At 42.7% G+C, this 27764-nt stretch overlaps 1 protein-coding gene and 2 non-coding genes across 4 annotated transcripts; all 3 read right to left on the bottom strand.

Moving 5' to 3' along the window:
- Positions 1 to 4557: 4557 nt before the first annotated feature.
- Positions 4558 to 9312, bottom strand: COX7C (cytochrome c oxidase subunit 7C). 2 transcript variants are annotated; one of them, XM_071580471.1, is made up of 3 exons: positions 9155 to 9312; positions 7441 to 7597; positions 4558 to 4646 (listed from the first exon to the last, which is right to left on the bottom strand). In XM_071580471.1, exons 1-2 carry the CDS (start codon positions 9227 to 9229, stop codon positions 7481 to 7483), a joined length of 192 nt encoding a protein of 63 aa, XP_071436572.1. In that variant the 5' UTR covers positions 9230 to 9312; the 3' UTR covers positions 4558 to 4646; positions 7441 to 7480. The 2 variants fall into 2 exon arrangements, with proteins under 2 accessions (XP_071436572.1, XP_071436570.1); XM_071580469.1 differs by having other exon boundaries at positions 7452 to 7597.
- On the bottom strand, positions 5299 to 5359 carry LOC139685139 (small nucleolar RNA Z39). The gene has a single exon (XR_011700046.1). It is a non-coding gene; the product is annotated as a small nucleolar RNA Z39 (small nucleolar RNA).
- Positions 8950 to 9012, bottom strand: LOC139685140 (small nucleolar RNA Z39). The gene has a single exon (XR_011700047.1). It is a non-coding gene; the product is annotated as a small nucleolar RNA Z39 (small nucleolar RNA).
- Positions 9313 to 27764: the final 18452 nt, after the last annotated feature.

Here is a 27764-nt window from a genome sequence, read left to right as displayed (position 1 = left end):
ACAGTCCAACCTCTCATTCACAGCTCACATTCAGCAAGAATGGTTGTTAATTTGGTTGTCATGACAACCACATCCCCACTTTCACATTTTCTTCCTCCAGCCCAATTTGTTTATAAATCTCTAACTTTGTTTCCTGTTCCTGCGTCAACCTCAGAAATAAAAATCTCAGGTTTGCAAGAAACATGAAAAGAGCAGCTGGCAACTTGTATTGGAAGATATTTTGAAGTTTTACCCCACTGTTTAATTAGCAGTAACGAGATTTTAAAGCAATTTTTGTAAGTAACTTGTATTCTTAATCTGTAAGAGGGTTCACCACTCTTAGACCACACTTAAATGAGGGTCAGCAAACCCAGGAACTTCTCTCTACTGTGGGTTAACACCAGATGCTTCAAGGCACAACTGAACAAGGCCTAAAATTTCTGTTCTTTAGGGAAAAAAAAGTCAAATTCCCATTGCTTTCTCAAAATCGGGAACTGAATGGGATATGCTGTCAAATTAATTGCTTGACAGAAATTCCAGGATTGTTTGATTTGAAAAAATGTAGTTTTTCATCAATCATTTACCCCATTTGCTGTAACTGAACAGAAGTCCCTCCAGACTTGTCCCAGAGTACAACAGAAAGATCCTCAAACTAAAACCATTCAAATATTAAAACATAAGGATATCCAATTCACATCCACTCATTTAATTGAGAAACTGCTTGGAGACTGTACCTAACACAAGGAAAATGGGGAAGCGTGAAGGTCTCTGGAAGCACAGTGAAATTATTTTAGATTTGTACCAAAACAGAATTCATGAAGGGGAAAATTAGAACAAGAAAACTGGAAAATAATCAGGGACCAATAATGATTTTCCTTAAAAGTGGCATTAAGCAAGCAAAAAATACAATCACTCACACAGATGTGTTTTTTCCCAGAGGTCCTTTAACCACTGCCTTGTTTCCTTCATACAATTTTAAGACAAAGAAGCATCACTTAGATATTTGCTTTTTGCCTGTAATGTCAAGCCTGCAAGGGTTTTAGTTTTCTACCTCTTGTTTTTTCAATTGATTTATCTCCTACCAAGTCAAGGTGCCCTAAAGCGAATCCAAAAGGCTACTTTAAAAATTAATATTTCATTGGGTACTCAGACCATTATACAGCTGAATGTGATGTAACACACTTATGTTTTGCACAACTTAATTCTACAGCTCCTGGGTTTTAATGAACCTGATCAATCCCATTTATTACCATTAAGCATCAGTTCATTCTGATAATTCATAGTGACACTTCTGTCTCTAGAATCACTCAGGGGTGGATATTTCCATGTCAGTATCTGTGGCAGGAATGTGTTTAGGGAAGTCCTTCCTAAATAAGAAATTAAGGGGAGAAAAAAACACCCCAAACCTACCAGAGTTTCTCTGACAAATAACAGAGTAGAGGGACTTAAACAATAAACCACAGAATGAGTTAATGACCAACATAAATTTGGGGCAGAGCAGTCAAATGAATAAAAAATAAATAAATATGGCTGAAGAGGAAGGTGCTGTAGACTGATATGCTCCCAAAAATCAGGCCTGGCTGCAAGCAGTGATCTCGTAAAAGCAGAGTAACAAAATACAATTTGGAGTTGTGCCTCTGTGAAATTAAACACTGTCAAACATCTGATATTCATGACAGGAGCCACCTCTCTCAGTGACAACCAGGATTTTCCACCCAACCAACCAAAATCATGAATTTCAGACTCTGCTTGGTTGAGCAATGATGACATTATAGATAGTCTAGTAGTAAAAAATGCCTTTAGGTGGAATGCAGACTGCCCCAGTTTGCATTAACAGGTAGACCAAAACTCATCTCTTAATGCGTTTCTGCTGCAGAAGTGAAAGTTCTGAAATCCAAAGGGAACCAATTACCTAAGTCAGAGAGAGAACTTCTGGACTTGGTAATTGATGGGGCTTGAAAATTACTGAAAACTGCCTGAGCAACTCGTGTAGGGAACAGACCAATCCTAACGGGACTAATTACAGCTCTGGCAGCAGTTTGGCATGAATGGAGAACGTGGCTACTCATTATGAAACTTTTGGTGTGCAGGTGTTGCATGAAAAATACAAACTAACAACTGTAGAGCTGCACAGATCAAACCCAGTAACATTATTTAATCTGCACTCAAGAAACATTGAATTAACTGAGCCTATTGGATTAATGAGGCTACAAAATTTTACTGTAAGTTATTTCTTTGTAAGAAAACATCAATTAGTAATGGCACACCACTTGCACAAGTTCAGCAAATGAGGGTTTATGACTAAGGTGATGCATTTAGTCAGCAACTTACAGGATCATAATTTGTGACCTTCTAAACAGTAGCCCCCAAGACCTCTCTGCTCCTACATGAACATCCATCAGTGTAACAACACTGTGGAAAGAGAGGGTTACAGTTCTACAGCACATCCAGAAAAGAGTCTCTATCACTTTATAAATAATTACTTTAACTACCTATACTCAACAGTATCTTTAAAAAGTACAAAAGGGATGGTGTCCAGAAAATAGACCTGCCAGGGGAAATTTAAATTGGATATCAGAAAGAAATTCTTTCCAGAGGGAGTGCTCAGGCATTGGAATGGGCTGCCCAGAGAGGGGATGGATTCCCCATCCCTGGAGGTTTTTAACCTGAGCTTGGCCGTGGCACTGAGTGCCATGATCTGGTAAAGGGACTGTAGTTGGACCAAGGGTTGGACTTGATGACCTGAGGTCTTTTCCTACCCAATCCATTCACTGATTCTGTGATTCTTATCTTTGCCTATCCCACAGAGCAAACCCCCAGGGATGATTTATACTCTTGTGAAATACATGAGGGACTTGACAGTTAAGGTGGAACAGCATTTTAGTCACCCCTGAAAAATGTGCTCTCACAGACTCTGGCTGAGGTTATCTGATGAGAAACTGGATCCAAACAGATCTGAACGATACCAAAAGCACATGGAATGTAAGAAACCATTTGGTTCACAGACTGGGATGTTGGAAAGCCAAATTAAATGCACTGTGCTAGAGCAGGAGAGTGCTTTCAGTGGGGAAAAGTAAACCAGGAACCTTCATATGGAAAGCAGCTCAATACTTGGAACTTCACAGCCCTAGATTAGCTCACTTAGTTAAAACTTGGTTGTAATAATGCCAAGGTCATGGGTTTAACCCCCCATGTGGGCCATTGACTTAAGAGTTGGACTCGATGATCCTTGTGGGTCCCTTCCAACTCAATATAGTTTGAATTTGTGAAAATACCTTCAGGGTGAAGTGACCACAACTAGGCCAGCGCTTTACATGCCCTGTGCCTTCAGGCAAAGATTTGGCAGCAACAAAAGTAGATGCAAAAATAGATTTCTATTCATGTCAACAAGGCCACTGATTTAAATATGTCATAATAAAGCTGGTGTTAACTATCTTTAACATCACAGACCCCAAGGTTATAGAATCATAGAATGGACCGGCTTGGAAAAGCCCTCCCAGATCATCAACCCCAGCCCCTTTATCTGATCATGGCACTCAGTGCCATGGCCAAGCTCAGGTTAAAAACCTCCAGGGATGGGGAATCCACCCCCTCTCTGGGCAGCCCATTCCAATGCCTGAGCACTCTCTCTGCAAAGAATTTCTTTCTGCTCTCCAACTTCAATTTCCCCTGGCAGAGCTTGAGCCCATCGTGCCCCCTTGTCCTATTGCTGAGTGCCTGGGAGAAGAGACCAACCCCCACCTGGCCAGAACTTCCCTTCAGGCAGTTCCAGACAGTGCTGAGGTCACCTCTGAGCCTCCTCTTCTCCAGGCTAAATACCCCCAGCTCCCTCAGCCTCTCCCCACAGCACTTGTGCTCCAGTCCCTTCTCCAGCCTCGTTGCTCTTCTCTGGCCCCGCTCCAGCCCCTCAATCTCTTTCCTGAACTGAGGGGCCCAGAACTGAATACAACACTCAAGGTGTGGCCTCCCCAGGGCAGAGTCCAGGGGAAGGGTCACTGCTCTGGGCCTGCTGGCCACGCTAGTTTTGATCCAGGCCAGGATCCCATTGGCCTTCTTGGCCACCTGGGCACACTGTTGGCTCATGGCCCTGTACCAGGACTGCAAACTGAAGCCATTAGTTCTTTCCAAACACCTACAAATCTGCAGCAATACCAGTTTTGGTGCTATAGAAGCTGCCAGGATGTTTTCGTGGTCAGAGCTGTACCCACCTTGTCCTCTTAGCCTGATGAATCCTTGGGCAGTGCCCAAGTGCCTGCTCAGAGCTCACCCCACAGAGACCTGCAAACAGCAGATCTTTAGAAGAAAAGCCAAGTAAAAACTGAAGTCAAAAGTTCTGCAGCATGGATTTTAGTGACACCACACACACGAGCTACAAACCACCCCCGGTCGTCACTCTGAGCAGTGTGTAAAGTTCAGCCCAACTGCAGTTCTGAAATGTGAATTTTTCCTACCCCCTGTTTCATACACAACAAAATTGGTGTTTCATTTACTGGCAATACACTGCACTTTGAAGGGATTCTGAGCATTCACCAGCTGTCAAAAGCACTTCAGGAGCTGCACAAAACAGAGCCCAAGGCCTTCAGGTTTAAGATTTTATTTAGACACATCCAGCATGGACCGCAGGCATCATTATCCCCTTGAAAGGTACTGGGTTGAAGACTTCAACTCTGAAAAGAAAAGAAATTAAACAAATCTAGGAACTCTATATTATTATTAGAAATACAGATAAAATTATAGAATATTATTTCAACATAGAAAAGCTATAAACACACACTTTAACTAGAATTTTTGATGGGCTTGGCTTCATCCACCACCTGGTTGTGCAGCAGAGACCTCAGCTTACACCAAACCACACAGTTCTGAATGCTTAAGTTCAATAAAACTCTCCTGATTTTGGTTTTCTCCTCAGTCCAAAAACCCTAAACTGGCAACGGAATTACAAGGATAATTTCAATTTGTTCCAACTACGAGATTCCAGTGAGGACTTATTGCCTTCCAAGAACTGCCTGGGTTATTCCAGTCTCTGAAAAACATTCTCAGTTTCTCAGATTAGAGAATTGACAATACCAGGTATTTCCAAAGTGGAATAGGATTAAGACAAACTGAAGCAGCCTTCCAACTCATTGACATGGCTGCACAGTCATGTCTGAGGCTTGCTGTGTTAGGATCATCAGTAACCATCAATTAAGTTCTGTTAATGACTTTATTTCTAGTGGACTTTAGCCCAAAAGTAGCCAAGAATGATGCAGACGGTGTGATTGTTTTGATACGGTGGAAGAAGCTTTAAAAAAACCTTGTTTTGTACTGATCTTTATGTGGCACATCAGCAAGCGTTTACAGCATCACAGTTTCTCATCCTGTTCTGTCACATCACACGTGCCAGTTACTCCCACAGGTCCCAGTTAGTCACTCCCACAGGCCTGTTGGGTGTAACTTGGTGTTTTGTCAAAGGTGAAAGCAAACACAGAATCATAGAATGGATTGGGTTGGAAAAGCCCTCCAAGATCATCAAGTCCAACCCTTGGTCCAACTCCAGTCCCTTTACCAGATCATGGCACTCAGGGCCACGGCCAAGCTCAGGTTAAAAACCTCCAGGGATGGGGAATCCACCCCCTCTCTGGGCAGCTCATTCCAATGCCTGAGCACTCTCTCTGCAAAGAATTTTTTTCTGCTCTCCAACTTCAATTTCCCCTGGCAGAGCTTGAGCCCATCGTGCCCCCTTGTCCTATTGCTGAGTGCCTGGGAGAAGAGACCAACCCCCACCTGGCCACAACTTCCCTTCAGGGAGTTCCAGACAGTGCTGAGGTCACCTCTGAGCCTCCTCTTCTCCAGGCTAAACACCCCCAGCCTCTCCCCACAGCACTTGTGCTCCAGTCCCTTCTCCAGCCTCGTTGCTCTTCTCCGGCCCCGCTCCAGCCCCTCAATCTCTTGCCTGAACTGAGGGGCCCAGAACTGAACACAACACTCAAGGTGTGGCCTCCCCAAGGCAGAGTCCAGGGGAAGGGTCACTGCCCTGGGCCTGCTGGCCACGCTAGTTTGGATGGCTCTGGTGACAGTCAGAGAGGTGTGGCCTGTGGGAGGCAAAGTCCACACAGCACTGGCTGCAGCAGCTCCGTGACACACACACAAACCAATCCATTATTTGAGTTATTATTATGCAACTGCAGACTGTGAGCACCTGGACTGCAAAAGGCAGAAAAAATCCCCAGCCCTTGTTCTTGTGGGTGACTTTACCCTGCCAGATATCTGCTGGGAGCTCAGCACTGCAGAGAAGAGGCAGTCAAGGAGGTTCCTGGAGTATATAGAGGACAATTTCCTTCATCAGCTGGTAAATGAGCCTACCAGGGGTAATGTCCCACTAGACCTACTGTTTACAAACAGAGAGGGGCAGGTGGGAGCTGTGGTGGTTGGAGGCCCCCTGGGGCAGAGCGACCATGAAATAATGGAATTTCTAATACTCAGAGATTCAAGGAGAGCCATCATTAAACCCTCCACAGTAGAATTCTGGAGGGCAGATTTTGGGCTATTCAAAAGTATAGTAGTTTTAGTCAGGCTTCAAATTGACAGGCTGAAGGAGTCTGTGTCGATTGAGAGAGACAGGTATCCCCTGACTAAGTAACCAAGTTGGTTTTTCATACCAGATGATGCAAACTGAAGATATGAGTGCAGCAGTGGGAGGTGTTTGCTCAGTTCATCATGGCTGAAGTAAAGGCAGGACGTGCTACACCTGCACCACTGTGCTGGGCCCTGCTGCTGCTCCTTGCATTTTGTTTGAATTCAGGAAAGCAGAAACATTTTGTTGTTACACTTTCTGTTTGTTGCTGGGTGTCTCTTGGGGTGCTTACAGATCTGGAGTAACAGAATCTCTTCTCAACTGGGGAGTGGAGAGTTATTTCTTCTCATATCTAACTTGTGTGTGTATTGTAGTTTAATTTTTTCTCTTTTCTGTATAAACATACATAGTTAGTTTAAGCATAAACTACGTTTGAAGGTTTTTTTCCCCTTCTCCCTTTGCTTCGCCTGAGAAATCTGACTCTGTATTGTATTAGGCAGTTGGAATTTTGTCAGCTCTACCCAAGACAAAAAGACCAATTCAGAGCATCCCCTGGGAAACAACGCTTGAGAGCAAGGGGGTCCAGGAGGGATGGGCATGTTTCAAGTAGAAAATTTTGAGTGCACAACAACAGGCTGTCCCAGTGTGCTGAAAGGCCAGCGAGGGGAAGATGGGCCAGCTTGGTTAAATAGGGAGATTCTGCAAGAAATCAGGGAGAAAAAGAAAGTTTACAGACTGGAAACAGCCCCCCAGTATTCCAGGAGGAAAGAGTGAGTGAGTGAGTTGATGATCTCAGAGGTCTTTTCCAACCCAATGGATTCTACGATTCTATTAAAATTGTAACAGTTTTGGACACGGCCAGGCTGTAAATTCCACCGTGCTGTGAAAACCAGCCCAGAGTTGGTTACCCAGGAGTTACCCAGCGAGTGCAGACACAGCCTGTGCTCTTCATTTCTTCAGGAGCTGGTGCCTGACTATGAAGAAAGGAGCAGCAAATCCACTTCCAAAGAAGCCACACATCAGCGCCAGCAGCCGCCACTTGTTCTCCACAGAGAAGGGCAAGTTCTGGAGGGGAAAAGGGAGGTTGAGGTTTGCAGTCAGGGCAGTAACTGCTCTGCCATTGACACGAAGGCCGCAAGAAGCTCAGAGCAGAGGCAGAGCCAAACTGGCAAAATAAATATGCAGTTTCACAGCAGTTTCCCTCACAGTATTTGGGATGATAAATGACCTTTCTGTATCTGAAGGGCACCTACAGGGACGCTGCAGGCAGACCCTTCATCAAGAACTGCAGTGACAGGACACGGGGAACGGCTTCACACTAAGAAGGGGGAAATTAAGGCTGGATATTGGGAAGGAATTCTTGGCTGTGAGAGAGGCCTTGGCACAGGTTGGGCAGAAAAGCTGTGTCTGCCCCATCCCTGGGAGTGTCCAAGGCCAGGTTGGACAGGGCTTGGAGCAACCTGGGCTGGTGGGAGGTGTCCCTGCCCATGGCAGGGGTGGCACTGGATGGGCTTTGAGGTCCTTTCCAAGCCAAACCATCCTGGAATTTGATTCTATGAACTTCTTCCATTCTTCTCCACTTGAAGCACCTTCCCTCCATCTCATAAAGCAACTTCACTTTGCTAGAGGAACCTCTGAGGTGAATAACATGCACCTTATGCTGGTGTCTGATCTAAGGTGGCATTTCTTTTAACAGCATGGCAGGTTCCTGAGCGTGCTGAGGGGATGGGGGAAGAAACAATAGAAGACAGAGGTTTTTCCTTTTAGATTTAGGTTGGATATTAAGAAGAAATTCCTGGCTGTGAGGGAGGCCCTGGCACAGGTTGCCCAGAGAAGCTGTGGCTGCCCCATCCCAGGGAGTGTCCCAGGCCAGGTTGGACAGGGCTTGGAGCAACCTGGGACAGTGGGAGGTGTTTCTGCCCATGGCAGGGGTGGCACTGGATGGGCTTTCCAGACCCTCCCACCCCTCAGGACTCATCCCAGCACAGACAATGGGACACAAAGATCTGGAAATCCCAGAGCGATTGTGGATGCTTCATCCCTGGAAGTGTCCAAGGCCAGGCTGGATTCCCCTGGAGCAACCTGGGATAGTGGAAGGTGTCCCTGCCCATTGCAGAGGGTGGCACTGGATGGGTTTTAAGGTCCCTTCCAACTTTTATTCCTCTCTGATAACACCTCGGATGTGGCCTCTGGAGGTCACTTTGTCCCCTCTCCCTCCAGCCCCAAGCGGGGCCTTTTGCTCGCCCAGCCGAAGACAAACGGCCCCGAGGACAAACCGCCCCGAGGACAAACACCCCCAGCCTTCCCAGGGCTCTGGCATTTAATTACTTGCCCCGTGAAGGTTTTCGTCACGTCTATTAAATACGTAAAATTAAGTTTTCAGATGCAAAGCTTGGGCCAACAGGCCAAGCACGAGGTACATCAGAAAGCGTTTACAGTATCATTGTTGCTGCTCATACCGCAATGCTCATCATCTGTACCACCGCAGGGACGAGCGCTGGGGCCCGGCACCGCACGCTTTGCTCTGCCGTGGCTATAATAGCAGGGCGGCCATCACAGACATTCCCAACCCCCTCCATGCCCTCCCCGCGACCCTCCGCGGCCCCGGGCGCTCCTGCCCACCTTCCCGGGTCCCTCCTCATAGTGGCTGCGGCGGATGGCAGAGGTGGCGAAGCGGCGGACACCAGTGGACAGCATGATGGGGACACGACCCGTTCGCCCTGCGCGACCTTCCCGAGCGCTGCCGGGGTGGGGGGAAACCGGAAACGGAACTGCGGGTCTCAGAGGGCATGACGGGAGTTGTAGTTCGAGGACTGTCACGTGGGGCAGAACGGCGGCTTGCGGTTGGTCGAGCCCCGCCCGCGCCCGCCGCCATTTTGTGGGGCCTGAGGGGAGGTGGGGAAATGGCGGGAGGGGCGCGGGTCGTGAGGCGGCTGTGCCGCCCACCCCCGGGTGTGCCCCCAAACCCCCGGCTGTGTCGCTGAACCCCCGGCTGTGCCCCCGAATCCTCGGCCGTGCCCCCGAACCCCCGGCCGTGCCACCCAACCCTGGCTGTGCCAGCGCCACGGACCTGCTTGTACCGCTACGGGATCTGGCTGAATGGGAGAAAAACTGAGTCACAGAATGGTTTGGGTTGCAGTGGATCGTAAAGGTTATCTCGTTCCACCTTCCACTAGGCCAGGCCGCTCCAAGCTGTCCTTGCATTTCAGGGGTGGGGAAGGCACAGCCTCTCTGTGCCTGGGCCTCACCCTCACTGCCAAGAATTTTGTCCTAATACCCCATCTAAACCTGCTCAGTTTTACTCTAAATCATTCCCCCTGGTGCTGTCATCCACACTCTTAAAAAGGAGGTCTCCAGGATTGATGGGTGCTGATGATTGATGTAACACCCCTCACTTTAATGAAAATATTGCACCTGCTAAGTGACATGTCAAGGAAACTCTGGCAACATGAAAATAAAAACCACCCTCAGCACCCTGCATCAGTATTTTAAATGCAAACTCTTGGGGTATTCCTTTATTTTTTAGAAATTAAGTTCTGACACATCAGGAAATGAAATGGGTTCTGCCACCTCAGTGTTGCAAGAAACAAAACTTCATATCCTTTCTACATAGTTTGTGCTAAGGGAGAATATAAAACCAGGAGTTTTGTGCTCACCAACATAAGACATTAATAAAAGCAGATTGAAAGGACTTTTAGATGTGTGGCTTAACTAATTTATATTTGGAAAATCTGCTTTGGAAAAACAGTCATTGGGAGCAGTCAGGAACAATTATTGCAGTTTACTTTGGAAGGCAAAGTTGGTTAAAGCAGAAGACACAAAAGCAAAAATAAACTGGAGTTTTTTGAATATTTAAACTGTATCAAAAGGAGTTAAATGAAGGGGAACTAAGTGACAAGGTGTGTTTGGCTTCCAGGAATTATTTCCTTTATAAATGGAAAATTGTGAAATGGAGGGATTTTCACAAGGTGTGATGTGGCCTCTCTATTGACATATTTATTTGTTGTGGCATTGCTGTGGTGTCTGCCAAAAACCTGCACTCTCAGACACCTGAGAACAGGCAGAATAAATGACTGTTGTGTTTGTGCACACAAGGAAATGCCAAGTGTGAGCTCACCCTGATTTGTTTGGTTTTCCCCAGGTTTCTCTTGGAGGTTCCTGTGACTGTCTCAAGGTCCTGGTTGATTCCCAATGCCTGTTGTGCCCATGGATACCCCACAGCCTGACACAGACCTGTTCCCCTCACAGAAAAGGGCTGTGGCATCAAACAATAACCAGGCTCCTTCCACTTGAAATACCAGTGCAATAAAATTAATTCCAGCATGGCTGCAAGTGGCCTGTTTGTTTCTGAGTCCTGCTTTATTCCTTGACTATTAGTAGGGGATGGAGAACTCTGGGACACTTTTTGCCTGGTGGGTCTAGTTGTGATTCGTAGAATCATAGAATGGATTGGGTTGGAAAAGACCTCTGAGATCATCAAGTCCAACCCTTGATCCAACCCCACTGTGATCACCAGCCCAGGGCGCCCTGGGCTGGTGATCACAGTGGGGTTAGATCAAGACGTGGTGGATTCTCAGTGCCACATCCATAGAATCATAGGATGGATTGGGTTGGAAAAGCCCTCCGAGATCATCAAGTCCAACCCTTGGTCCAACTCCAGTCCCTTTACCAGATCATGGCACTCAGTGCCACGGCCAAGCTCAGGTTAAAAACCTCCAGGGATGGTGAATCCACCCCCTCTCTGGGCAGCCCATTCCAATGCCTGAGCACTCTCTCTGCAAAGAATTTCTTTCTGCTCTCCAACTTCAATTTCCCCTGGCAGAGCTTGAGCCCATCGTGCCCCCTTGTCCTATTGCTGAGTGCCTGGGAAGTTTTAGTTTGTGAAGCATCTCTATTTAGCACAATGAAAGGCTGAAAGCCTTGAATTGAAACAATGCAAATAATGTTAGTTTAAAAGAATTATCACCTGTAGAAGATACATTGATTCCAAAGAGCCCACAAAAGTGGCTGGAAAACAGAGTGGAGTAGTGAGGGGAAACATTGATAGCCCAGGGGTACTCCTGGGAGAAGGTCAAGGGAGAAGTGGGACCTTTAATTGTTCCATTAGAGTTGTTAAAGCCAGCCAACCTTCCAAATGACCAAGCCATTCTTAAGTGACTTTAAAGGGTAAATTTACACTGGAAATAATTTTTGCAAGGCATAAGTCAAAGGACACTTTTCCCCTCAGCTGTTCTTTCAGGTGAACTAAAGAGATTGAGATGCTGGAGCGGGGCCAGAGAAGAGCAACGAGGCTGGAGAAGGGACTGGAGCACAAGTGCTGTGGGGAGAGGCTGAGGGAGCTGGGGGTGTTTAGCCTGGAGAAGAGGAGGCTCAGAGGTGACCTCAGCACTGTCTGGAACTGCCTGAAGGGAAGTTCTGGCCAGGTGGGGGTTGGTCTCTTCTCCCAGGCACTCAGCAATAGGACAAGGGGGCACGTGGGCTCAAGCTCTGCCAGGGGAAATTGAAGTTGGAGAGTAGAAAAAGATTCTTTCCAGAGAGAGAGTGCTCAGGGATTGGAATGGGCTGCCCAGAGAGAGGGTGGATTCCCCATCCCTGGAGGTTTTTAACTGAGCTTGGCCGTGGCCCTGAGTGCCATGATCTGGTAAAGGGACTGGAGTTGGACCAAGGGTTGGACTTGATGGTCTCGGAGGTCTTTTCCAACCCAATCCATTCTATGATTCTGTGATTTCACAGATCCAGTTCACTGTGCAGTGAAACGAAGACAACTTTCACTGGCCCACAGGAAGGTGTGAGGCAGTTGTAGCATTACAAAGGTGGAAATGGAAGAACAGAATTAGTGCTTTTCTTGGCAGCAACATCAGTTTATGTTGGCAAAAAGAGCTTGTCCAACTGCAGCTGGAGTGCTGAACACATGTATATTGGGATTAGGGCATGAGGAAATTATTACATGAAACAAGTCAAATGTTTCCCAAGTCCCAGACTTCTAATGCCTAGTGAACTTATTAATTTTATGTTCCAGGATCATCCTTGATGATATTCAAGACAAGGTACTACTGTGGTAGGTATTAAAATATTATGCACTTTTATAAGCAGAGTTCAGTATATCATGTCATGCTATAAAAAATAGGATAAAATGATTAGAAATTTCTTTTTCTACTGTAATATCTTTAAGTCCAAAGGTCTTCCTGATACTCTACTATTGTCTTTCAGTCAACCACTGCTCCAGAAATGCAACTTTAAAACTGTAATTAACTGCTTTTAAAACTGTAATTAACACTTTCAACCTTAGCATATGCAGTTGAATTTACTGTTCTCACCTTGAATTGAAATACTATGATTTTTGCATCTGTTTGAAACCCAAAAGTGGGCCTGTGCATCCAAATTTGGCCTGTTACCTCTGGTTGAACTGTTTGGTTTACTATTTGTATTTTAGGGGAAAGTAACACAATACCTGGGTAATTCTTATTTTCAAGCCATCTTGACTACAAAAGTGCTGTGGGCACTTCTTGGCGGGGTTTCTGCTTATTAGGGGGGTTAGTCACTTGTAAGTACCATGATGTCCTTGTGTTATGACAAACACAGACATCATGTATGAAGCTGGTAGCCCATGGCTTGGACAGGTGTACCCTCTGCTGGGTCAGGAGCTGGCTGGAGGGCCAGGCGCAGAGAGTGCTGGTGAACAGGGCTGTGTCCAGTGGTCACCAGTGGTGTTCCCCAGGGGTCTGTGTTGGGTCCAGTCCTGTTTAACATCTTTATTGATGATTTAGATGAGGGGATTGAGTCCATCATCAGCAAATTTTCTGATGACACCAAGTTGGGAGGGAGTGTTGACCTGCTGGAAGGCAGGAGGGCTCTGCAGAGGGATCTGGATAGACTGGAGGGATGGGCGGATTCCAATTGGATGAGGTTTAACAAGGCCAAGTGCAGGTCCTGCCCTTTGGCCACCCCAACCCCCTGCAGCGCTCCAGGCTGGGCACAGAGTGGCTGGAGAGCAGCCAGGCAGAAAGGGATCTGGGGGGACTGATTGAATAGAAGCTCAACAGAAGCCAAGAGTGTGCCCAGGTGGCCAAGAAGGCCAATGGGATCCTGGCCTGGATCAACAGTAGTGTGGCCAGCAGGCCCAGGGCAGTGACCCTTCCCCTGGACTCTGCGCTGGTAAGGCCACACCTTGAGTGTTGCGTTCAGTTCTGGGCCCCCCAGTTCAGGAAAGAGATTGAGGGGCTGGAGCAGGGCCAGAGAAGAGCAACGAGGCTGGAGAAGGGACTGGAGCACGAGTGCTGTGGGGAGAGGCTATGGGAGCTGGGGGTGTTTAGCCTGGAGAAGAGGAGGCTCAGAGGTGACCTCAGCACTGTCTATAACTACCTGAAGGAAAGTTCTGGCCAGGTGGGGGTTGGTCTCTTCTCCCAGACAACCAGCAGCAGAGCAAGAGGACATGGGCTGAAGCTCTGCCAGGGAAGGTTTGTGTTGGATATCAGGAAGAAATTCTTTGCAGAGAGAGTGCTCAGGCATTGGAATGGGCTGCCCAGAGAGGGGGTGGATTTGCCATCCCTGGAGGTTTTCAAGGTGAGACTGGATGTGACACTGAGTGCCATGATTTGTTAATCCCAGTGGGGTTGGATTAAGGGTTGGACTGGATGATCTCAGGGTTCCAACCCTGCAACCCAGCTGATTCTATGGTTCTGTGATTCTATAAGAGCTGAGCACAGATTGAAAAGCCTGAATGTTACTCAGGAGAGCAGGCTGAGCTTGGCTGTAGCTGAGTGTTCATAGTGACAAACCTACAGTTGTGTCAGGGTACCTAGATAAATTTATTTTCACCTCATTATATAAATTGCACTTTTATATTAATGATTCCTTATGGATGTGGAGACTCATTTGTATGTACAAAACCATGTTCCAGCAGCTGAAATAAGTGTCTGGCAATAATATTCTATTTTGACAGATTTTTTTTTTAATAATCTTTTGCAACATTAATTAAATCTGCCAGAAGTTTGTATAAAGTATGAAATGGAAGGTTTGTTATACAGAACCTGTTTTAGAGGCTTCATGAGAACACAGCACAGTGAGAAAGAGTTACTTTGCATTATTTGTTTTGTCTTCATGTCGTTCTCTAAAATGGAATATGTAAAGTGCCATATTTGTATTGTAGACACCAAGACATACTTTGTTTATAATCACAGTAAGCATTGTTAAAATTACTTGCATTTTGAACTATCCCATTTTAACAGTCATTGTTTCGTTGCTAAAGCCTGTGCTTCAAGGACCTCTTTTGTCTGTAGAAATATCTGGGACTCTGGAATGAGCATATTTGCCCTAAACTTACTTTCAGGTCCAATACTCAATTTACATGGTAGTAAAAACCAAAAGCTGCCCTTATTTTAATGCCCTAGTTGTGCTTATTTTTTTCTATAGTTTAAAAAGGGATTAAAAAAAATTCCCTTTTTTTTTTTAGTAAGGGGGTTTGAAGTCTTATTGGTTTCTCCATCAAAAGGATAGTATGTGACTCAAAACCAGGCAAAAAAGAGCCCTCAAAACTCATTTGTTATGACTTTGTCTCTCTAATTGTGGTAGATTGTTCAGCTGTTAAGCAAGTACTGCTCTAGTTTTTCTTGTTTACGTGTTGTCAGACTATAAATTCACTTGTGACAGTCCATGCACAACAGCTTCTAACTGTGTCTCTTACGACAAGAGTGTCTGCCAGCAGGGTTATTTCTCACTTGCTATGATGAAAGAACAGTAAAAATCCATTCTGAGGTACCTTATACAGACATGCCAGTGTTGACAGGGGGTGAAGCTGTCTAATTTTAATTTTGACATCACTGAGGATGCAAAAATAATTTAATATCTTAGTTCTTAAAGCTCAAAGCCAGAACTTCCATCAGAGCCCTCCTGTAAACATAACACATGAAACTATGCACATTTCTTATCGCATTTTGATTCATTAGTAACATCCCAGTTCAGTCAAGTTAATTTATTTACTTACCAGCCTGTCAGTCCCTGCAGTGACCTCTTCACTGATTTCTCCTCTAGACTTAGTGTTTCAGGATGCTTTTGTATTATGCTGGGTAAATTGAACGTGTCACCTGTCAGTGATCACTATTGTGAAATATTAACTGCTCAAAGTGTTGGAAGTGAAATGTGCTGGTGGTCTCTAGTTTGTATTCATTGTGCATCAGCATTGTCCCCTTTGTCTGTGAGGTCAGCAAAGAGCTAATGTTTGCCAAAGGACAGATACTTTTTGTTTAAAACTGGCTGTGTGGTCAGGAGTCAGGCATGCTGAAGGGGCAGTGAATTACCACTCTACAACTACCTGACAGGATGTTGTAGCCAGGTGGTGATTAGTCTCTTCTCTCAGGCAACCAACAGTAGGACAAGAGGGGCACAGGCTTAAGCTCTGCCAGGGGAGGGTTAGGTTGGATATCAGGAAGAAGTTCTTTCCAGAGAGAGTGCTCAGGCATTGGAATGGCCTGCCCAGAGAGGGGGTGGATTCTCCGACCCTGGAGGTGTTTAAGGTGAGACTGGACGTGGCACTGAGTGCCATGGTCTGGTAATCAAAGTGGGGTTGGATCAAGGGTTGGATTTGATGATCTTGGAGATCTCTTCCAACCCAGCTGATTCTATGATTCTGTGAATTAGTCTTGTACTTGCTTTTGAGTTTATTATGTAATTCAGGCTGTACTGACTTGTTAACTTTCAATATCAACCTAAAATGAGGTGTCAGTGACGAGAACTCACATCATCCTCATTACAAGCACCACCAAGGTCATCATGGTAGAAAGTCTGGAGTCTTATCAGTCAAGTGAATGAGATGAGTAGGAGGAAATACTTTGGTGGTACACCTTTCTTACTGAGATAAGGAGAAGATGCTGCACTGAATTTATTTAGTGGAGTGGCATTTTTAAAATGTTTTTAGCTATTGCCTAACCACAGGTTCCTAAGAATGCACAACAAAGTTTGTGCTAAGCTGCCAACTGCAATGGAGCTCAAAAGCTGAACAAGTGCTATTTTTCCTAATAGAAGTCTCAAGCTAGTCATTTGCCACTTCTTCTGGCAGTGGTTCTGTTTCTGTGACTTATCCAAACATTTTTGTGGAGCATAAGCTAGATATTCATAGCATGCAGGTTTCTACCTGGAATATTCAGTACGTGTATGTTCTCCCCCTCTTCCTAAAATGGAATGTCTTTTTACTAACCCACAGTGCTTGGTCTGTGCAGTCTGAGGCACCATGAGAGAGTTTCATGCTGTATTAGGTTTATGTGGCAAGGTTTTGGTACTGAGGGGCTACTAGATAAGGTCCTGAAATAGCCACCTTGTGTTAGGAAGATGTAAATTTGCCCTCCTTGCCTTGGAATTCAAGAACTTGGCTTTCCGAGTACTCCCATTTGGCTCCTCTCAAGTCACCTAACAGAGGAACTCCATAATCCTTATTCAGAGCTTTTACTTGAACACTTTCTAAAGTCTTTTTTATCAGCTTAATATTTGTTCCTGAGATTAAAAAAAAGCCTCTTAAAAGTCTGAAGAAACAGGCTCTAGAATTCATCTTAGCTGGACTTACTGTCATTTTTAATCCTCCATGGCTCCAAACTTTATCAAATGTTTGATGTATTTATCAAATACCTTGAAAAATTTCTTTTGCTCAAAAGGTTATCTTTTTTTCCATGTCTCATCTTTGTCTTATTCTGTGTCTTGAAGAGATGTGTGCAAAACTTCTCTGAAGAATTTGATACCTTTGGCAAGTTGTCAGTGGAGCCCAGATCTCTCCTTTAAAATAGTTCATTTTGTAAATGGCAATTCCATACATTTTATATAAGGAAATCATTATCAACTAGGCATGCGGAAAGCAGTGGATTTTTTCTTTTTTTCTCCTCCACATACTCAATTGCTTCACAGAATTTCATTTCACAGTTGGAAACTTGACTTCTGACTAGAGCTGTATGATACTGCCAATTTTTGCTTTGACTATTCAAGTGTAAAAAGAGCTAACTTTGCAAGAATGCAGCATATTTAATCCAGCTCAAGGGTGTCATGTTACTGTAGAGCAAGCTTCTTGTCTTTGAAAATAACCAGACTGTAGTACTGGAAATGTGCAACTGAAAAATGTCATTTGCCTAAAGGTACTCGCGTTGAATCAAATGTTATTTACTGCTTGTCTTGATCAGATTTTAAGAGTCTGAATGTTTAATTCTTTTTTAAAATTACACAAAACTGAGCAGGTTGATGGTCCATTTTAATCCCCCCTTTCCTACTGTTCTGGTACCACATGTTGTCCTGTGACTCCTCAGAGTGGGGAGCAAGGCCTTGAAAGCTGGGGCATGAATTTCTGCAGTGGATGCTTTTCTTTGGAAGGATGAGCCCTTGGCTGAGGAGCTGTTGCTGAGTCTTGCTTGAATACTGCTTGTAAAGCTTTTTAAATAGGATACTTGGACACCTGGGTGGAAATGTACTTGAAGCTGCAGCTCTGTGAGTGAGAATTCAGGGCCAGGTTTATCTGCTTGTGGGAATATGGGGCAGAGACATAAGGTTTCCCTGAGGAACTCAGTTCTCCCACAGCTTTTCATACGTGCATAATGTCAGACATCATCTCAACTTGTCATGCAAAACTTTTCTATCACCAAGAACACTTTCTCTTAGATTTTCTCTGAAGTATGAGGATTGCACATGTAGGATGAGAATACAGAAACTTCTTGCCTCTTGAGGCTGAGGGTGTGTGCCACAACTTCATCTTCATCCCAGTTCTTGCCTCTGTGTTTCTGGGATTTCTTCCCTGTGGAAACTAGTTGCAGCTCCCGGGACAAGAGTCAAAAGGTGTTCTGGTGCTTATTCTTTTTCCCCAAGTCTAAAGTTTTGTTCTAGGCTTTCTTGGCATACCCCATGGGACCATTTAATCTGTTGATGTTTTGCAGCATTGCCTTAAACTGCAATTCTATCCCTTGATGTGTGGACAGTTGTAGCAATCGACTTACAATATCTGGAATGGAAAAAGTCCTGTCAAAAGTGGACTTGTGAAGAAAATGAAGAAGCTGATTCTAATGCCTTAACAACTAAGGTTTTTAATGTTGTTTAAATGTACAAAATGGTTTCTATTGTCTTTTTTGCAAAGTCACTGCTTCTCCTTCCCAAGATCCCTTGAGATGGCTGTTATCCTGGGATCTGGAAGGAAGTTATGAAATGGATGTTATCTACCCCGTTTCTATTGGCTATAAACACCTGATTCCTATTGGCACATAACCAAGCCCCCTTTGCTTACCATTGGTAGATTTTGGATCCCTCCAAGGTCCAAATGAACCCTCACCTTGGAGCAATAAACTCTTTCTCTCATCCCTCTCCTGTGGTGTCTGTGTGGTCCTTGTGGGCTCCCTGGGGACCACGTGGTTGGGGGCAGCGGGGGGAGCACACCCCTCTAGGTAGTGGACTAAGTAAGCCCTGGGAGCTGGAGAACCACCCAGCTGTTGCAGACAGTGATTTTGGGGAGAAAGCAGGAAGGAAGCAGAGGGCCAGGGCTGGAAGCAAATACATGAAGGAAGGATATTTGGGAAAAGGTAAATGAGAAAGGGACGAGTGAGAGAAGTCATAGGGGAGTGGATGACATACCCATGAGATCAACAGCATCAGCTTGTGTTCTGTGCTACCATTCCAACTTGGATTCTCAAGGCTCTTTGGTCTACAAATGTGTAGTACTGGATGGTGCTCCAGTATGTGATGAAGTGCTTCCCAAACTGGGATTAGCCTTACAAGTGAGCCCATGTTTTTATCTGAATGCATCTGATTTCATGTCTAATTAAAAGGGGGACAATAACACATCGTTCTGTCATCATAGTCTCTAGAGGGCCTGTGAATGTTATAAGGAAATATCTGTTAAATCTCCTAGAATTAAAAGTGACAACATAATAAACACTTTCAGTTTGTATTTACTGTGCCTTGTGTGATGTTTATTGTTTTGCCTCCTACTGAGACTATTATATTTGTTGAGAGGATAAATATGTTTTCACATCTGTCTTGCTCCTCTTTCAGTAAAACATTTAAACAGTAAGTTGTTGTCCTGAATGTTGTGCAGAGGCTTAGCATTTGTGACGAGTTTATATTATACATGCCAACATCATACAGGTGATGATGATAAACTGTACTTACCATAGTTTGTTGTTTGTGATTTTTTTCCCAAAGTATTTTTGTGCAAGTCCTTGTTCTCCTGAAATCTTGCTCCACTAACTGTTCTTAAAAATCTCTGCAATTCTGCCTTCCACTTTTAGTTTATGGAATTTCTGAAAGCATTTTCTCACAATTTAGCAATTTTCCCCCAGAAGTTGTAGCTAAAATTATGCAACTATTCTCTCAGAACTAGGCCTGGGTTCAAGTCTGCTGATCACCAAAGAAGATTACATGACCTTGTACTTTAAGGCACGTTTTAAGTCCCTGGCTCAGGAATCACCTGGTGGCTTCAGCCTTAGTCGGCTTTCCTTGAGAGTCGTGTTCATTCTGCGTAAAGCAAAACTATGGGGCACTTTTTGTTTTATACTGGAATTCATGGCAAGCAAAGAAAGATGAGATGTTGAGGCAAAGTCCAAATCTGTATGTAATCTGTGCATTAGATTTCACGGGGATCAGCAGCAGCTTCTGTCTATATTAACATATTCTCTTTGATTTCCTACAAGGGAAATGAGCTTATTGGTTTTCTTGGTCTTGTACCTGTAGCTGTATGACCTTTGGAGTGAGTCTCATCAAGTCTCAGAATGAGTGTTGGAGAGATTATTAGGATTTGTGCACAGGACTGCTACAAAACACACAGGTGCAAAAGGGTTCTGCTGATGTTTGGTGCCTTTCTGTGTCATTCCTAATATATTTTAGTCCATCCCCTGCGTAAAAAGTGACCCCAGCAATATATTTTAATGATTCTCTTTTCCAGAGAAATTGTAAATAAATAAACTTAAAAATCCCTTGACAGTTTTTCTAAGCAGTATGTCATGGTTTCTGGCTATTTCTATTTGCCTGTGGACATTGTATAAGCTTAACTGAGGAAACTTAAATGATAGTATATCAGAAAATAATGATTTGTTCTTGTTTCTAGTCATTGGGTCTCATTCTAGAGGAGGATGAAAAGTCAATCCTTTGTCTGTGTGCATGTAAACAGACACCTGTTTGGTGTGGTGCATTACCGTGTTTTTTGATAGCTGTGATTGATAGTAGAGCTGTGTCCTGATTATTTAGTGTATCCCCCTTACCATTAGGACTTCCAAAGATATTTCATGAGGAAGGCCATGAGAGATGATATTGACATGAGGCTGTGGGATACTACAAGTTCTGCCATGTATGACTTGGGTCGTCACTGCAGGGGCACACAAAATGAATGAAGAAATAAGTTAAAATAACCAGATCTTTTTTTCTCAATAGGGAATATTTTGTTTTTATAATCTTACTGTCTCAGAACCTTGTGCTACAGGAAAATGGGACGTCGACTGGGAAATGTAGAGTCTTTATGCATTGCTGTATAGAGAGAGCTCACAGAACTGGTGGAAAATTCATAAATACCATGAACTTTCAAAATAGCAATTTTGCATTGGTTTCAGTAGGACCAGAATTGTTCTGAAATTTAACTACCAGTCAGTCCAAGACTCTATAGATTCTCCATGGCAGTTCCATGATAATATCTGTGACTGTGCTGTAGTCTGAGCCCTGGAACTGACCAAGTTCTTGGGTATTTTCATATGGGTCAGGAATCCCATGTCCCTTCTGCGGAATGATTCTTCCCTCATCCGGTAGCAAAATCCATGATTTGCTTTCCTGCTTCCTCGATCCTGGAGTGGAGCCTTTCTCATCACTTGGCTTCAGCCTCAGTTTTGTGCCAGCGGGGTGGGAGCATGGAATTGTTACGAATAAACCCAAAAGATAGATCTGGAAGTATGAGAAAACAGAAGGAACATCTCATGTTTTTGTGAGGTAATGATAAATTAAATGCAGTTTGCTGCTGTGTGTGAATAGAAATATGTATGGAGACTGTATATATGCACTATGTTTGATTATGGTTATAAAAAATATAACTAGCTAGGAAAGAAACTTGGATATTTCCTGTTAGAATCTTTATTTTAAAGAAGATATTCCTTTGCTGAAATTGGAGCTGGAGAAATTTCCTGGGAAAATGTCTGAAGTATCTCACTAATACTTTCCTACAGGTAGATGGGTTTTGTTGTTTGAAATGATGTTGTGCATCAATGTTTTAGATAGCAGAAAATCTCAGAATGAGGACTTTGTGCCCTCTTTTTACCCTTATGGGGAAGAAATGAAAAATGAATGTTGAATGAGAGGAACTCATTTCATTTGGCTTTGTTCTGTTTTAATTCAGGATGACTTATTTTTAAGACCTGTAAAAATGTCTTCACAGTCATGTCAACCAGAAGAGAAAAGACTTCCACCAGGACCTTCAGTGCGTACAGGGATGTAGAGAAATGTAGATCCTGTGGATCACCCTGTGGATCTTGGATTATGGCAGAGCATTCTGACAGCTGTTCTTTCCTATGAAGTAGCAATAAGTGTATTGCAATGTCAAGACTGTCAGTTTTGTTTTAGTTTGGTTGGTGTTTGTTGTTTTTTCTGTGTGTGTTTTGTTTGGTTTTGTTGCTTGGATTTTTTTTTTATCAGACACCAAAACTATAAGGATGGTGCAAATAGTTTAAAGACAAACATATCATGGTATATTGTCTCTTAAAAATGTATGTTTTTTCTTCCTTTCTCCCACAAAAGATGGGCAATATGTTGATTGTTTTATTTCTGCAAAATTCTCGTATCTTAACTTCTTACAACGAAAAAGATTTGAGGAGTTCATGTCACCTTTCTCTGGGAGATGAGTTAGAATTGCTACCCATTCTGGTTACTTGAGTTATCTTTGGTCAGCCCTGTTTTCTGGAGATTTTTCTCCTAAACCAGCTGCAAATAGGAACAGATTAATACGTGTTGTATTAAGGATTTTCTTTGCACAGAGCCAAATTCTGTTCGTGTCTTCCCTTTCCTAGACTGTATGTTTATTTGTAGGACCAACAGAAGAGGTCATGTCTGTACGTGCAGCTCTTTTCTCAACTCACTTTCTCATAAAGGATCAAGAATCCAGTTTGTGAGGTTGGCCTTTACATGGTAATGTCTTTTAATGTATGAAGGAATTGGTACATGGTCGTGCAGCACCAGCAGAAAACCTCGACTCCTATCACTCATCATCTGGAGCAGAGAATACAAATGAGCTCTAAGAGAGGCAAAGAGGGGAGGTGAATGTTAAAAATTTAAATAAGAGGTGTTTCAGCTAACTCAGTTGGACTGGAACCAGTTAGGAGATGGTGACACAGAAGGGGTGCTGGAAAGCAGGTGATCGTAATGAGAAAATCGAGGCGATCTCTCCAGCAGCAGCCAGAGAAAATCCATACTGAAGGACCTCTGAAGGTCACCAATCCATCAGGAGATAACTAGCTTATAAATGGTGCTAACATTTCTATTGTATGTGCAAATGTTGAAAATGTCAGTTACAACAATGAGCAGTGCAATTTACTTGTGCAAACTGATAAAACACAATGGGGAATATCCAGTTAATATAATGGTTTCATTCAGCAATCTAATGAAAGGAATCTTTCCACTCAAGATTAGTAGTTGGATTAGATGTTTTCTTACACAGTGACAAAACAATAATACTGAGTGCTATAAGAAAGGCTTTCTTAGGTGAAATGTAATTTGAATTGTAGTAGTTGTAGGTTTCCTTTAAATATTTTAGTACCTAATAAATATTCCAGCAACAATCTAGGTGAATTTTAACAGAGTGTCTTGCTGGTACTACTCATGCTAATTTACAAGATTTACTGCAATTACCATTCCTGAAAGCTGAAAAATAGTGAGTTATTTCATGAACACATAAAACAAGGCCTTTGAAAAGATTTAACAGGACTCTTAAAATGAAATATTTGGCTCAGATATAATTTGAGACGGATACAAAATTAAAGTGCACTGTCATTCCTGACATTCATAAAAATAAATTATTGTGTATTGTTTCCTTCTCTGTATTTCTGAATACAGATCAGAATGAAAGGAACTAGATACTGTCATTCTCTTGTTTCTGAGGGTGTTGGGAGTTTCATGCGTGCACATCCAAATAACCAATTAACCCTGGAACCGAGGAAGGCTGTCTCATGCTGTTGTGTATGGAAAACCAAAAAGATTAGTCTTTAAGGAACTGGAACTTTTTGTAAAAGACATATTCATAAATCTGATTCATTTTGTATTGGTATTTCCATATGTTCCTTAGTACACCTAACCTTCAGACATTTCAGCAGTGTCATATATGTAGGGATTTTTCCTTTAAAGTGGAGGCAGAGGGGCAGCACATGAGAAGGAGTTCACAGTGTTTCATTGCAGATTGTAAGGAAATCAGTGAGGAAACATGTCTATTGATTAGTGATAAAGGTTTTATTTTTCACCAGTAGTTGGGTAGATGTTTCTTTTGAGGGTTTAAATGAAAGAATTTGAGTGCTTATCCCTCCCACTGGTGTTTATTCTCTTGTTAATTTTCTGTTTATACACATACATATCTTTGTACATCATGTGGTACTTGGTAAATATTATTTTTCCCCCATATCATTTTGGTATCCCATAGTGACCACTGTAAGACATGAGTTCATAATAATTTTTTAATTGTAAATCTATGTTTTGTAATTTCGTATCAAATCTCTGATATTCTGTACAACCACAGAAATGGTTCTCTCAAAATGTTGTGCTTTTACATAGTGCCATCTATAAATGGCATCATGCCATATATCTACTTTTTGAAGTTCAGTGGGGAAAAAAACTTCCTTGATAGTGCTTCCTAAGGTGGAAGTTCATAGTTAGATAAATTCATGTCTTCAGAACAGCTCTGTAAGCTATATTCAGTGTAAATGTATGAAAGTTAAGTTCTCTACTAATGCCAGTTTTTGCTAATCAGCATATCATGCAGCTTTCCCACACACATCCAAAATGTTTTTAACCATTTTAAGCTCAAGCAGAGAATTAAAGATACAAGAAGTAGTAAAATAGCTCGTCATGATTCCAAAAGAGGAAAAAAATGCCAAATAACAGTGTGGATTAGCCAATGACACAGATGTGATAAACCATGTGATATGTAGCTGTAATTGTGCAAGTATAAACATAAAGCTGATAAAAATTATCTCAGCCCCTGACTGTGCCCATGGGAATAGTTTAGTTGTATATTTAGCCATTTTTTATTTCAGGTGTTCAAAAACGTGCTTTGAGCTGCAAAGCAACAGTTTCATAGAATCATAGAATCGATTGGGTTGGAAAAGACCTCCGAGATCACTGAGTCCAACCCTTGGTCCAACTCTAGTCCATTTACCAGATCATGGCACTCAGCGCCACTTCCAATCTGCATTTAAAAACCTCCAGGGGTGGTGAATCCACCCCCTCTCTGGGCAGCCCATTCCAATGCCTGATTACTCTCTCTAAAGAATTTTTTTCACAGCATGTCAGGAAATAAACTGCATGTTTTTGTTAGAAATGATGGGAATACACTGATAAATACATAGAAATTCCAATTGATAAGCCATAAAACATTCAACAAGGCCAAATGAGGTTGCTTTTTCTAAGATAGAATGGAAGCTTGGAGTCTGTTTCTGTTTGCATTCTTCAGCTGCTCTGCTTGCAAACAGTCTTGTGTGAAGCTGTTTTGGATGTTGCATCATGAGCCTCTACTGACATAATCACACGGAATTCCTGAATTTGTGCATGATGTGCCACGCTGGGATTTTGAATGGGCTTTTGTGCAGTTTAATTACATTGCTCTTTTCCTTCTCCTTTTGATACATAAATATATATATATATATGTATCAAATATGTATATATATATATATACACACACCCCCCACTGCTGTGTGTACACTTTTTCCTGCAGCTGTTTGCAAATGATGCAGGATGAGCATCCCAAAAGCATGTTTAAATTGCAAGATGAAAGAGAGAATCTTGCTATTAAGTTCTCAAGTGGTGGAGAGGCAGCTGAGTGGGAGCCTGGCTGTGAGCCGTGTTCATTATCCTTCTGTCCCAACAGGAGTGTCTTCAGCTCATACTTGACTGATCCAGAATTTCCTGGTCATTCCAATAACTTAGTCCAAGTACACCAGTTGCTCAGTGTTCCCTTGCATCAGCCATTGGCAAGAGACTCCTTTTTGAACTGGCTTGAGATCAGAGGATAATTTTTGCCATGGTGTGCTGAAAGACCAGGCAGTTCCAGGGTAGGGAGAGAGTTCTTGCCCTGCTGGGGTGATGAGAATAACTTGGTGCTGCAGGCTCAGTATGGGTGACTTCTTTTTTCCTGACCAAAGCAAGGTGTGCCTCAGTCAGCATGAGCTGTTTTTTGCCATCTGGATGGACATCAGTTGTTATTTTATTTCCCTGCTCTGAACATGCAGAGAAAGAGGCATTATCATTAAAGTTGGGTTGAATTTTGTATTTTCATATAGATTTATTCACACTATGTGTGAAGTTATGCAGAATAATTCAATCCAAGTATTTTCTTCTTTGACTACTGAAATATATTTAGTTTTGAAGTAAATCTGGTGAGTTATTCAAAGGTTATAAGTATTCCTGGAAATGGGTGCAAAATAGGATAATAAAAGGATAAGGAAATAAAAAATAAACTTTTAAAAGTCAGTTTAAATTATATGAGACAACACCTATCCTCAGTACAAGGAAAAAGTGGGCATGGTGTAGAGTCCAGCAAAGGGCTGTGGTGATGATGATGACGATGATGACGATGATGATGGATGATGACGACGACGATGATGATGATGATGATGAAGCAATTGAAGAATTTTTTATGAGGGGAGGCTGAGAGAGCTGTGATTGCTTAGCATACAGAGGAGAAGGTCCAGGGGAAACTCATGAAAGTGTACACAGGAGGGTGTTGGATGAAGCCAGACTCTTTTCAGTGATGCCCAGGACAGAATGATTTACATCAATGTGATTAATTGTAAACGTATTCCATAGCATTACTATAAAAGTATGAATGTGTTTTACTTGAATACCTTAAAGATTTTTTGCTGCGTGTCTGCATGCTTGTCTTTCTCTAGTTTTGTGATCAGAATACCATGGATTTACTATTGTAATATTTTTGACCTTGAATTAGCAGATGCTTTCAGTGTTAGTTGTTTGTTCAGGGATTAATCCAGGGTTAAAATAAGACTAGGAAATATGTCAGACTGACTAAGTGAGGAAAGTACAGATAAGATTGAGGGGAAAAAATGTTCATGATTGTGAATGTTTCCTAACCAGCTACAAAATAGTTACATGTTGGAGAAGTAATTTCTTTCCAGTTTTAACTGATTTTAATTTTTGTTTTATATCTCAGCTTTTATATCAGGAGGGAATGGGAGGCAAAAAACTGTTAGGGTGTGAGAGCTAACACAAAGAAAATTCTTATAATGGAGAGGAAATTAATGTTAAAGGCAATGGAGAAGATACTATCACCAGCTATCCGTAAATGCCCAAATCCTCGTTTGTAGCTCGTTTGGTTTTTTTTTTATGTTTGTTTTGCATTTACATTTCATAGTTCTCAATAAAATTAAGTGTGACTGAATTGATATTTCCAGCCTGTTTTCCTTAGCCAGAGGAAATTCAATTAACAGCACGGACAGAGGAAAAAGATAACAAATAATTATAGTCCTTCTTTTTACCTTTTTTTTTTTTAATGTAGATTTAGCTTCAGTGAAACTAGATTTCAAGGAAAGATGCTGGACACTTAAGGAGCTTGTAAATAACATCTCCAGCTGGTTTGACTGATTTTGTGTTAAGTAAATTGGGCTTTGCAATTTTATAACTGCAGTGGGTCCTTTTTGCTAATTTATTGGAATGATGCTCCATTTTTGCTTTACACATTTTTAAAGCTGTTATTTATGGTTGAAGTATTTTCAACATCAGGGATGTGTTTAAGTCTTTATGTTTTATGGACCAACTTTGGTGTCTTAGAATGACATTGATAATATGCATTTCACTGGCTTTTTGCTTCTGGAAATCAAGTTTGAATGAATTAAAAAATAAACAAAAGAATTGAAAATGAGATCTGGCACAGCATGAAAAAGGAGGAAGCTCCTCTAGAAGAAGGCAAGAAAAATGAGAACAGAAAAATGAGGAAACAGAAAAAGTCAGATTCCTTGGTTTGGAGGGAAGACATCAAAACTGTTAGTATATAAATGTAATTGTTCTGCAGCACAAATAATCT

Source organism: Pithys albifrons, chromosome Z (genome assembly GCF_047495875.1).
Source record: "Pithys albifrons albifrons isolate INPA30051 chromosome Z, PitAlb_v1, whole genome shotgun sequence".
In the NCBI taxonomy this organism is placed as follows: domain Eukaryota; kingdom Metazoa; phylum Chordata; class Aves; order Passeriformes; family Thamnophilidae; genus Pithys; species Pithys albifrons.
The sequence above is the reverse complement of the archived record's forward strand: the minus strand, read 5'-3'. Positions and strand labels throughout refer to the sequence as shown.